Source organism: Salvia miltiorrhiza, chromosome 2 (assembly GCF_028751815.1).
Source record: "Salvia miltiorrhiza cultivar Shanhuang (shh) chromosome 2, IMPLAD_Smil_shh, whole genome shotgun sequence".
NCBI classification, from domain to species: Eukaryota; Viridiplantae; Streptophyta; class Magnoliopsida; order Lamiales; family Lamiaceae; genus Salvia; species Salvia miltiorrhiza.
This window is the reverse complement of record NC_080388.1, coordinates 21,095,921-21,109,494: the sequence shown is the minus strand read 5'-3', so window position 1 is coordinate 21,109,494 and position 13,574 is coordinate 21,095,921. Positions and strand designations below refer to the sequence as shown.

Below are 13,574 nucleotides of genomic sequence, written 5' to 3'. Positions count from 1 at the left end.
ATGGCTGCTAAGAAACGCACGGGATGGGAATTGACCAAGGGGTTTCTCAGAATTCGGGAATGGGTTAGATACTTTGATCCTTATAAAGAGATATCTTCTCTATGTCAAGTTTGGATTCAAATTTATTACCTTCCGGTTGAATATTGACATTTTGAGATTTTTATTGCCATCGGATGTACCATCGATCTTCTGATCCGTATTGATGGACCTTCGGCACATGGAGAGATGGGGCATTTTGCCCGCATTCTCGTAGAGGTTGATCTTGCGATGACTTTGCAAGAATCGATGACGATTTGAAAGAAATTCGCGGCCTTGGAAAGAAATTCGAATGTGCATGATGGAGATGGAACGGAGAAAGAATCGCCTAACATTCAGAATAATGTGCTTGATATTACAGCGCTTCATACTACGACTGATTATCCGGTGGTGGAGTAGTGCTCGATCTCGGATGATGAGCAAAATGTTTATGGTCCTGATCTTCTCTAGGCGGTTACTGTCCCCTCTCCGCAGCAAGTGCAGATTACTCAATATTTTAGACCAGAGGGAGAGATACAACCGAAGGTTACAGGTGGTGAGGAGATTGTTGCTGTTGCGGCAGTTGGGAATGCGGGTTATATGGAATCGAGTGGAAATTTGGAACAAGTTCTAGAGAATTGTACAAGAGAGTAACAGGTGCAAGCGTTGGAAAAGACGATACAAGTACAATGAGCAGTCGAAGTTGCGGAGGCATCTTACAAAAAGAGGGGTCGGCCTAAAAAAGAATTGGGACGCAAAGCTGTTGTGATAGTGGAAGACAATATTTAGGGGAGGCTTAGGAGGGGCGCTGATACAGGCTACTCAGCTGTTCCAGGAAATAAAAAATCTGAGGAGATTATCCGAACCAAGATGAATGCAGCTCTTGATTCTGGACAAAAACCAAAGGATTTTATCATTGACAAAAGCACTTCCGCTAGTGCTAGATGCATGAGTAATATTGCCTCAGGCAGTTGGGCAACCGAAGTCGAAGCGAGAGACACTCGCTCCACAAAATATACTTGATTTTTATGGATATTTTCGTTTGGAACGTCCGTGGTCTTACGAACGTGTCTAAACGTATTCTTTTCGAGCATTGTCGCTCCTTCTTACCGGTTATTGTTGGTGTTAGGTCCTGAGGGTCTCGAATAGGTGTATGGGGGGGGGGGAATACACCTATGGGCTATTTTTAAACAATCCTCAATTAGAGGGATCTCAGTCAGAGATCAAAACGAAACTTTGCATGCAAACAAAGACGCCTGTTTTACTGAAATCAGTTTTGACCAAACAGGGTTGACGACGATACTGAAAGCTCTTCAGTAAAGAGTTATCAGTTAAGTTGCTGGAACTTAACTGATGCAAGTAAGGGCTTCAGTCGAGTTTGCTAAAACAGAGATGATAACACTCTTCCTGACTATCAGAAGATAGATCAGTCAGACTGATATCATACGCAGCGGAAATTAAACTTAGTTTCGCAATAGCCTCGATGGAGCACGTTGTTGGTTATTAGGTTGCTCTTTGCCGTTAATCAGTATTCAGTTTATCAATTGAAATAACACAAGTAAGAATGTCAAACTGAAAGCTGTAAACAACACAGAGACTTTTACGTGGTTCGGAAAAACCCTTTCCTACATCCACGGTTGGTTGATCAGACCAACAATCCACTCCGCAAGTGCTTAACAGGTGCACTGCAAACCAAACCGTGTGCTTGCCGGGTGCACACAACCGTACACTGAAGAAAACCCTTCTTCAATACCCACGCTTCACTCGCGTCGGATTTCTCTTGCTTAACACAACCCGTGCTAAGACTCTCAGAGACAGAAAACCCTTCTGACCTTCGAATCACTCAAAACACTCTTATGGGGGGGGAGGTTTGAACGAGTGCCAACTATACTTACAAAGAACAAGTCTTTGAAGCAAGTTTGACCTTTGGCTTCTGGGTAAACAGAGTTTTGCCTAAGGTCTAAGAGAATGTATGTAATCAGCAGTGACTGATTTTTGGCTTTGGAATTATCTTCTTCGATTCAAGCTTTGGGGAGTTTAAGCTTAAGGCTGAGTAGCAATTTCGGCAGAGCTTCAGCTTATGTCGTTGAATCGGTGAAGGTTGAAGTGATCATCGAGTGCTATTTGTAGGAGAACTCTTGAATAGATCCGTTGGCGTAAATCATCCTCAAGATTTCTTCCGTTGGAGAGCAATTCAAATTTGGGCTGAGGCTTCAATCTTCGAGGTTCCTTGTCTGGGTGGAAACGGCTCTCTTTGATGGACAGGAGATGTGACGTCTCTGAAAAGTAACCACCAGATACGAATGACCTCTGCAGAGATAAGATCCTGAGATCTCTGCATTTAATGCGGCTGTACTTTGTGAGTACGTGGCTTCCTCTGAACGTTGGAAGATCAGTCCGAGGAGGAATATTCAACTGATACTTGACTTTAGTATCAGTCCATTGCGCGCATTAAGTAATCAGTCTTCAACTGATTCTTCAACTGATACTTCAGTTGGTATCTGCAGTCTTCAGTCTTCAGTCCTTCGTTCTTCAGTCTTCAGTCTTCAATCTTCGACACCGCAAGCTAAACTAGAAACGAACTCTAACACTTGAGTTCAAAATAATTCTAGTCTATTACAATTAAGTCCTATGAATTTTGGTATCATCAAAACAAGGATTAGGATATTCCACAAGGTTCCCAACAGTTGGTATTATTGAACCGAAGTCTTGGTTTAACTCCATTAATGCGAGCTTCTGCAGTGCTCTAAACCTTATTCATTTTCATCAGAATAGTAGAGAGAATCACTGCTCTAACATTTGGATCTTTCAGCATCCTGATGTCTCTGCTCATTTGGTCTTGTCTTCTGCACAAGTTGTCATCTTGGATTGTACCTGGAATCGTCTTAATTTCAGGGTTGTAGTTCATGGGTCTAATTCTCATGTGGAACGGCATCAACTTTGGCTTGATCTCCTCTCCAACTTAGATGAGTATACTATTTTTTTGGGAGATTTCAATGTCGTTAAGGGGACTCATGAGAGGGTTAGTACTCGTCTTCCGAATGCCACAGCCTGTCAGGATTTTGTGGATTTTATCGATGCTACCGGTATGGTGGAATCCCCAACTACTGGTCTGCGTTTTACTTGGTCTGGACGACGGTTTATGCCTTCCCATGTGGAATCTATTTTAGATCGTGCTTTTTTATATTATGGAGTTTGCTTCTCGTTGGAATGTTATTCACACACATGTTTGCCGCGTATCACCTCTGATCACTCTCCGCTTCTTCTCAGGTGTAGCCTTCCTGATCATCCTAAACGACATTTTTTTAGGTTTCTCAATATGTGGGTTGATCATCCGGACTTTGATTCCTTCGTTGCTTCTTCTTGGAACTCGATTGATACGACTAGATGTCCTATCTACTGTGTGATGTTCAAGATTAAGCGGTTGAGAAAATAGCTCAGGGTGTGGAATAAAAATGTGTTTAACAATGTTGATCAAATTGTCATGGATACACAACAGGATCTCATGTAGATTCAGGCTCAAATTTCGGACGAAGGATATACGGATGAGCTCTTTGATAAGGAAGTTTCGGCGCAGGCTACTATCAACGTGGCCCTTTCTCGCAAGAGTAGCTTACTTCAGCAGAAAATCCGTATCAAATGGCTTAATGATGGGACAGAAACACAGCTTTTTTCCATACTGCTCTTCGGTACAAGCAGCGTCTGCGCTCTATTCCTCATCTTGAGATCGTTGGCTCGGTGTGTTATGACCAAGACATTATCCGTTCTCATATTGTGGACTTCTTCTCTGGTCTTTTTACTGAGACCTCCACTGTTTGTGTTGATAGAACGGCTTTATGAGGATCAAAATGCTTTGTTGACCCGTATTCCTGATCTACAGGAGATTACTGCTGCGGTTTTTTATATGGATTCTTCTAGCTCAGTGGGTCTGGATGGTTTTTCTGGGAAATTTTATCAGTCTTGCTGGGAGATCATTAAGCAGGACGTTTGGAAGGTTGCCCGCATGTTTTTCCTTCGCTCTTATTTGCCGGTGGGTTGTAATTCCAGCACTTTGATTCTTCTTCCCAAGAAAGAGACGGTTAAGACTGTTATGGATCTCAAACCTATTGTGCTGTCGAATTTTCTCTTCAAAATTTTCTCCAAAATTTTGGCTAAGCGGCTGAATTTAGTGGTTGCACAACATGTTACTCCCAACCAATTTGGGTTCATCAGTGGAAGGGTTAGTCATGATTGCACTATGTTGGGTTCTGAGGGAGTTAACTAGATGAAGCGTTCTGGTGGCAGACTGAACATGGCTTGTAAGATTGACATTGCAAAGGTCTTTAACACTCTTCGATGGGATTTTCTTCTTGATGTTCTTAGGATTGGGAGTTATGATGAGAAGTTTGTTCGTTGGATCTCGATTATTCTGGAGTCTGCTAGACTTTCCATTCTTTACAATGGGGAACTGTGTGGATATTTTCCTTGTACTCGTGGAGTTTGCCAAGGAGATCCCCTTTCGCCTATCTTGTTTGGGATTGCCGAAGACATCCTCAGCATGCTTTTTCATAATTGTGTCACTTCGGGCCACCTCATTCCCATAAAGATGAATAAAGCTCATTCTTTTCCTACTCATCTTCTTTATGTTGATGATATCATGGTCTTTTGTCGGCCTTCTGAGGCCAATGCCAGCACGATTAAGAATATTTTGGAGTTTTATGGGTCCATTTCGGGGCAGCATGTTTCTTCTGCCAAATCCTCCATCTATTTCCCGGAGAAAGTTCCCATTCATTTAAAGCGGCGTATCTTTCGTACTCTTGGCTTCGTTGCTGGGTCGCTCCCTTTCTCTTATTTGGGGGTGCCCATTTTCTCTGGTCGGATATGGGATTCTTATCTTGCCTCTATTCATGATCGTATTGTTCAGAAGTTTGCTAGATGAAAAGGCTTAACTTTGTCGATGGTCGGGCGTCTTTGTCTCATCTGTTATGTTATTCAGAGTTCTATCACGCACTTTATGATGATTTATCGATGGCCTGCTTCTCTGCTCCATGATTTGGATAAGAAATACCGTAAATGTTCGTAAACGTCCCAATTGCTCGGTGAGTTGGGATAGGATCTGCTCTCTTAAATAAGAAGGTGGGTTGGGGATTCGTTCATTTTCCCTCCTTAATAAGTGTTATCTCATGAAGATGGCCTGGAATGTTATGTGGGGAACGGATTTTGGGTATTCGATGATGAAAGATCGTTATCTTACGAGATTTGGTTACAATCGTAATTTCTCTTCTTCTGTTTGGAACAACCCGAAATTCAGCTGTTGGTTGATGACTTATCGTTACATTGGGGATGGAGCTTCCACTAATTTCTGGTGTGATGATTGGCTGGGATACCGGATTGCTGACAAGTGCCGGATCTCTTTCTATATGATGGATTCTCTGTCCTACTCGGTCGCTAATTACTTTTTTGAAAGCGTTTGGCATTTTACTCAGGACTTTATTAATGCGTTCCCCGAGATTATTTGTGATATTCTGCTGCTCCTTATTGGTTCTAGCCCCGATACTCATTTTTGGAAGAACTCGTTGCATGGGAAAGTTACCTCTGCTTTAGCTTTCGCCAACAATTCTAATCGCTTCCCGAGAGTCAGCTGGGGAAGTTGGGTTTGGGAATCTTTCTTCTTGGTTCGCCATTCGCTCGTTTGTTGGACGTATGCCAACTTATGATAGGCTCATCAAACATGGTATGGTGATGCCGAACCGGTGTGCTCTTTGTCTCCAGAATATTGAGACGCTTGATCACCTTTTTTGGTAGTGCAACTGTGTCCGCATTATTTGGAAAGATTTGTTGGGATCACATTCTGAACATCCATAGTTTCTTGGTCTTTGCTTGGACCGTCGATTTTAGTTCTCAAGTTGTTTCTTTTTGAAAAGCTGGGGTGATTTATCAGCTCTGGGCGATTTGTTCGGCTCGTAATGATTGCATTTTTATGATAAGACATTTAATTATATTCGGATTATCCAAGCTATTAAGGTGGTTTTTAAGAAGATGGGTTTCAATTTTTGAAGCTTAGGACACATGCATAATACATGGTCAAACTATATCATCCTCCGTAATATCGGGGTTCGGTCGTGTGCTGCGCCACCTCTGTCTTTCGTCAGTGTTCATTGGTGGCCTCCATGTACTCCATGGATAAAAGTCAATACGGATGGCTCTGCTCAAGGTTCTCCTGATGCCATTGCGGCTGGTGGGGTGTTTAGAGATTATTGGGCTTGGGTGAGAGGATGTTTTCATTACAAGGCCGGCATCGGCTATGCTTTCGAGGCAGAATTATTTGCTATTATTATGCCTATCCAAATCTCTCATGCCCACGGACGGTTACACCTTTGGGTGGAATCTGATTCCACTTATATTGTCAATTTACTGACTTCTCGTTCTTCTTTGGTTCCTTGGCGTTTCTATGCTTCTTGGCAGAGAGTTTTAGTTCTTCTAGTCCTCCGGACCATAAACTCAATCAGCTATATAGTTCTTCTTTCGGATTTCAATTTGCAGGTCTCTCATATTTTTTGCGAAGGCAACCAAGCGACTGATATTATGGCTAGTCCGACTAGGGAGGAAGGTTGGTGGCCTCATGAAATTGAAGCTATCAAAAATGTTGTTCGTCTCAACATGGCTTCGCATAGCCATATCCGCGTTCGTAAGTAGGCATGTATCAGGCTTTCGGTGCTCTGTTTCTTCAACATGCTTTCTTTTTCGGGTCAATTAAGCTTGATCTTCTTAAGTGGCAGATCAGTAACAATTTTTTTGATTGTGCTGTTTTACCGAACACTTGGAGGGGTTGTCGCTCTTGTGGTCGGGCCTGAATGGTGGCTCTGCGATGTGGTTCTTTGGTACTCATCGGCGTAGAGATTTATTTTCTAGCTCGACTACTCATGTCGTCGCTGGGTCGAACTATGGCCCTTTGAGGCTTTATTTGGATGCTGTTTCGAGTTTTGCTTTGGATGGATGGGTTCTGGGCATGTTTTTGGCTGTTTACTTCACATCTCTATTTTTGTCTGGTTGTGAGCTTTTGTTTGCTTGCATAGGGTTGCATAATTGTGTTGCGGGGTGATGGTCAGACAGGAGCTCCGCGTACAGTTATGTTTATCTTATGCCGTTCTCTGGTGCTTTTGTCACACCCCAATTCTTGAAACAATAACTATAACTGGGGTACGACTCATCATTTAAAATGAACAAGGGAAAAACCTTGTGAAATCCAAATAAAAGGGATAACAATAGGGCTTAGCCCCCTTTGATGAAGAAACACAGGTATTCAAGTGATACGAATCAATCAACAAACATAATAACTTCAGGATCACAAGTTTAGTTTCATGCTTCAGATAACCAACATTTATAGAATGAAATACTTGAGAATTAATAGTCTCAACTCAACAAAAGATGTCGTTTAGAGTCGTAGCATAAAGGTCTTAAGTTAAGGAAACGAAAGACAGATACAGGCTAGTTCTACAGCGGAAGTCAAAACACGGAGTTGAACCCTAGCCTCAGCTCGCCCCGTCAGCACCAGCCATTAACCTGAAAAACATTAGAAAATATTTGGGCTAAGTACTAATGTACTTAATGGGCTGCAACTTTTGAAACATTTCATAATCTGTAAGAGCAGTTTATCCAATCATACTGACATGACATAGAAGGTTTTAAATTGAAATAACTTCTAAGCATGTTAAAACTTTTCATAATATACATAATTATTTTGCGCGCGTTTTCACACTCTATTCTGTTACTCGCTGTGATCCGGACCTTTTAGCCACCGACGGATCTCTGTCTCCCGCTTACTTGAACTGAGGGCGTAACCCAGACAAGTTTACTTTGACCTCGGGATGCTACCCAGGCAAGCCTCATATTTCTCATGCTCCGTAACACATCCAGCCGAGCACCCTTATAACGCATCTGGTTAGTGCCCGAAGGAGATCAACCCACCGAGTCAGCTAACAAGTGTACACAATTTTCAAACAACATGTTAAGTCATAAGAGAACCTCAATTGATTAACTGCGCGAGCCTTAAACATGGTAGAGTGCACAAAAATATTTATTGGATAAATAGTTTGTATTTCATGAAACATTTAAGCTCATTAGCTCAATCATACATTTGAAAAAATAAGCCCACCTGTAAAGGCAATGCCTGTCATTTTAACCTTATCTCTAAATCGGAAAAGCAGTGCTAATCCTTCTGATTTTCAAGGCCTACAAGAAATCTATTCTTTATAGGTCTCTTAAATCTAAACTCAAGTCACGGTAAAGTGCTTAACATTCTATGATTCACTTAGCCGGGTTTTCTAAATTTAATGGATAAATAATTGAACTAATATTCTTGAGTTAAGAACACCAACAATATTCTTACTCGTCTTTATTTTGTAATTGGAATTATAAATAACCAATTAAATCATGATACAATGCATGACTCATTTCATACTCAAGCATATAAGTGTTTACTTAAAATATGCACAAGCCTAATTAATAATAAAGGCAGCCCACTGCGAGATCGCCGCCTCTCCCCCCTTTCTCTGCTCTGCTCTACTCTGCTCTGTTCTACTATACTCTGCTCTACTTTGCTCTGCTATACTATACTATACTCTACTCTTCCAGCTCTGCCTTTCCAGCTCTGCTCTCCCAGCTCTGCTCCTCCAGATCTACTCTCCCAGCTCTGCTCTCCCAGCTCTGGTCTCCTAACTCTGGTCCTTCCAGCTCTGCTCTCCCAGCTCTGGTCTCCCAGCTCTGGTCTTCCCAGCTGTGCTCTTCCAGTTCTGCTGTCTACTCTCTCTGCCCTGCGCTCTCTCTCACCTGCACACTCCGGCACCTCCCTCTCTCCGTCCTTGGCCCGGCAGCAGCGAGCGGAGCTGTCGTGCCGTGACCTCTCTCATCCCTACTCAACCCAACAACAAGCGGCGATCGTTGTCGATGACTCACACTACCCACTCCCTCTCGACACCACTATCCCAAAGCAGAAAAACAATCAACTCAATACTCTACCTTTCTTCTTTTTCTTTTAAAACATACATCCTTTGTATATAAGCATATATACATAAACAGAGTGTATGAACATGTGTTTTTGAAATATCATTTTGTTCGATCATGAGTAAGAATAAAAGAGGCAATGGAGTTCATAGATGAAACCTTGGCGGATGTTAGGAAACTGGTTTGGGGCTGTGTGAATCGAGAATCGAGCTGTACAAAACTCTAGATTTTGTTTCTCTTTAATATAGATGAACTCAGAATGAAATGGAAAAATCTCAAAGTTGAGAAGAACTTACCTACGGTTGCTGCATTTCACCTCAGGGACGAAAAAGTTGAGAAGAATTTGGCTGAATTGTTGAAGAAGGGGAGACGATTGGCTTCTTAAAGAAGGAGTACAAAAGGTAACTGGGATGTGGATGCACCCTCTCCACACTCCCTAAATCATCATGATATTTTGCTAATGGTAATTAGCAAAATATCTAGGGAATAGTCATTTGTTCGGGCTCAATGATTTGGGCTCAATGGGTTTGATTTGTGGGCTGAATGGGCTTCATCTTTTATACTTAATATATATAGAATATTTCACATACTCATTTTTAAATTAATATGCAATGCACAAGAATTTAAATGACACTAATATTTACAAAAGCTTTAGTAAATCATTTTTGTTGGAATTAAATAAATTCGTTTTCTTTATCCGGCGTGAATCACCTTAACTACTAAGTTCAAAATTATTCTAAACTTAGCTCGAGGAAACGGGGTATCACATCTCTCCCTCCTTAAAAAAAATTTCGTCCCCAAAATTACATACCTTGGTAATCTAGCTCGGGATACTTGACTTTCATTGAATCTTCAAGTTCCCATGTGGCCTCTTCCATCCCGTGATGGTTCCACTTTACTTTGACGAGAACAATGTTCTTGTTACGTAAAACTTGAACCTTGCGATCAAGTATCTGGACTGGTTTCTCTTCATAATTTAAGTCATGGGCTATGACCACTTCATCGTGCTTAATCACGTGCTTTGGATCAAACACATACTTTCTTAACTGAGAGACATGAAACACATTGTGCACGTCTCCAATACTAGGCGGCAATGCAACCTATAGGCTACAGGGCCTATCTTATCTAGGATCTCAAAAGGTCCTATATAACAGGGTCGTAACTTGCCCCTCTTTCCGAAACGTATAACTCCCTTTGAGGGAGAAACTTTGAGGAAAACTCGATCCCCAACATTGAATTCTAACACTGATCTGCATTTATTAGCGTAAGACTTTTGTCTATCTTGAGCTTCTTTGATTCTTTGCTTGATGTGGTCGACCTTCTCAACCATCTGTTGGACCAGTTCAGGACCTAACAACTTTCTTTCACCCACTTCATCCCAGTAAAGTGGTGATCGACATTTTCGATCATACAAGGCCTTATATGGAGCCATTCCAATTGTTGCTTGATAACTGTTGTTATAAGCAAATTCTACAAGAGGTAACAGATCCTCCCAACTTCCACATCTGTCTGCGACAATTGTTCGCAACATATCTTCTAGAATTTGAATCGTTCTTTCTGACTGCCCGTCAGTCTGAGGGTGGTACGCTGTGCTGAAATTCAGCTGAGTGCCCATGGCTTCTTGTAAACTTTTCCAGAAACGCGATGTGAATCTAGTGTTACGATCTGACGTGATAGATACAGGTACACCGTGAAGGCGTACTATCTCCTTGACATATAACTTTGCAAGTTTCTCCAATCCAAAAATGTCATTTGAATTGGCAGAAAGTGCACTGACTTTGATAATCGGTCCACTATGACCCAAATAGCAGTGTTTTCACGTGCTGACCTCGGTAGGCTCACGACGAAGTCCATGTTGATGTGCTCCCACTTCCACTCGGGGATTGGTAGTAGTTGTAGCATTCCATACGGCCTCTCATGCACGACCTTCACTTGTTGACAAGCGAGACATCGCTCCACAAACAACGCTACATCTCTTTTCATTCCTTTCCACCAGAAAATTTTCTTCAAATCCTGGTACATCTTTGTGCTGCCTGGATGTGCAGTGTAAGGAGTATCATGAGCCTCGCTCATAATCTCATTTTTCAATTCTTCTTTGTGTGGCACACACAATCTTTCACCAACCATAAGTGCGTTATCCTTTGCTTCAGTGAATCCTTTTGTTAGGTCCGGGGGGTCTCGAATAGGTGTATGGGGGGGAATACACCTATAGGCTATTTTTACAATAATCTACTGACCTCAATCAGAGGGATCTCAGTCAGAGATCAAAACAAAACTTTACATGCAAACAAGGACTCTTGTTTTACTGAAATCAGTTTTGACCAACAGGGTTGACGACTGATACCGAAAGCTCTTCAGAAATGAGTTATCAGTTAAGTTGCTGGAACTTAACTGATCCAAGTAAGGGCTTCAGTCGTGTTTGCTAAGATAGAGATGATATCACTCTTCCTTACTATCAGAGGATAGTTCAGTCAGATAGATATCATACGCAGCGGAAATTAAACTTAGTTTCGTAATAGCCTCGGTGGAGCAAGTTGTTGGATTAAGGTTTCTCTTTGCTATTAGTCAGTGTTCAGTTTTATCAATAGAAACAGCACAAGTAAGAATGTAAAACTGAAAGCTGTAAATAACACAGAGACTTTTACGTGGTTCGGAAAAACCCTTTCCTACATCCACGACTGGTTGATTAGACCAACAATCCACTCCGCAAATGCTTCACTGGTGCACTGCAAACCGTACCCGTGTGCTTGCCTGGTGCACACAACCGTAAACTGAATAAAACCCTTCTTCAGCACCCACACACCTCGCGTAGGATTTCCCTGCTAAGCACACCTCGTGCTCAGACTTTTCACTCAGAGTTCAGAGTACCTTCCTGAACTCTGAACCACTCAAACACTCTTATGGGGGAGAGGTTTAAACGAGTGCCAACTATACTTACAAAGAACAAGTTCTTTGAAGCAAGTTTGACCTTTGGCTTCTGGGTAAACAGATATATGCCTAGGGTCTAAGAGAATGTATGTAATCAGCAGTGACTGATTTTGGCTTTGGAATTCTCTTCTTCGATTCAAGCTTTGGGGAGGTTAAGCTTTAGGCTGAGTAGCAATTTCGGCAGAGCTTCAGCTTATGTCGTTGAATCGGTGAAGGTTGAAGTGATCCTCGAGCGCTATTTGTAGGAGAACTCTTGAATAGATCCGTTGGCGTAAATCGTCCTCAAGATTTCTTCCGTTGGAGAGCAATTCGAATTTGGGCTGAGGCTTTAATCTTCGAGGTTCCTTGTCTGTGTGGAAACGGCTCTCTTTGATGGACATGAGATGTGACATCTCTGAAAAGTAACCACCAGATAGGAATGACCTCTGCAGAGATAAGATCTTCTGAGATCTCTGCATTTAATGCGGCTGTACTTGTGCGTACGTGGCTTCCTCTGAACGTTGGAAGATCAGTCCTAGGAGGAATGTTCAACTGATACTTGACTTTAGTATCAGTCCATTGCGCGCATTAAATAATCAGTCTTCAACTGATACTTCAGTTGGTAACTGCAGTCTTCAGTCTTCGTCTTCAGTCTTCAGTCTTCAGTCTTCGACACCGCAACTAAACTAGAAACGAACTCTAACACTTGAGTTCAAAACGATTCTAGTCTATTACATATAAGTCCTATGAATTTTGGTATCATCAAAACAAGGGTTAGGATATTCCACAAGGTTCCCAACACCTTCGTTTCATTCGTTCTTGCAGCGAGACGCATCTTCTCCAAGAACCAATCTTCTCTTTGTGCTTGCACAATTCTTTCTCTCAAATCAGGTTTAGCTGTCAGCGCAGCTACACAACCCGATACTGAATCTGGGGGATAAACAATTTCTAAACTGAGTGAGGTGAAGTCACGAATCATTTCCCTTTGTTGGGTGATGAAATACCCCAATTCTGCTTTTGCCTTTCGGCTCAGGGTGTCAGCTACTACGTTCGCTTTTCCCAGGTGATAATTGATGGTGCAATCGTAATCTTTTACTAATTCGAGCCATCTTTGTTGTCTCATGTTCAAAACCTTTTGCTCGAAGAAGTACTTTAAACTCTTATGATCTGTAAAGATCTCACACTTAACTCCATAGAGGTAGTGTCTCCAAATCTTCAGCGCGTGCACGACGGCAACAAGCTCTAAGTCATGAGTTGGGTAGTTGAGCTCATGGGGCTTCAGTTGACGAGACGTGTATGCTATCACCTTCTGATTCTGCATCAACACACAACCCAATCCTAGCTTCGAGGCATCAGTGTACACCACGAATCCTCCATTCTCTTCTGGTATGCTAACACTGGTGCAGTAGTCAGCCTAGTCTTGAGCTCCTTAAAACTTTGTTTACAAGCTTCGGACCAAACATACTTAGTCCCTTTTCTTAAAAGCTGAGTCATTGGCCTAGCCAATTTTGAGAATCCTTCGATGAATCTTCTGTAGTAACCTGCTAGACCGAGAAAACTTCTGATCTCATTGATGTTTGATGGTGCCTTCCATTCCTTGACTGCTTCGACCTTGGCGGGGTCTACTTTGATTCCTTCAGTCGGCACTATGTGACCGAGAAACATCACTT

At 42.1% G+C, this 13,574-nt stretch overlaps 1 protein-coding gene across 1 annotated transcript; it reads left to right on the top strand.

Annotated features, from left to right (window-relative positions):
- Positions 1 to 4,279, top strand: LOC131008121 (uncharacterized). Its single transcript, XM_057935019.1, has 4 exons — positions 1 to 108; positions 487 to 642; positions 2,828 to 3,037; positions 3,527 to 4,279. The coding sequence occupies exons 1-4, from the start codon at positions 1 to 3 to the stop codon at positions 4,277 to 4,279; spliced, it is 1,227 nt and encodes a 408-aa protein (XP_057791002.1).
- Positions 4,280 to 13,574: the final 9,295 nt, after the last annotated feature.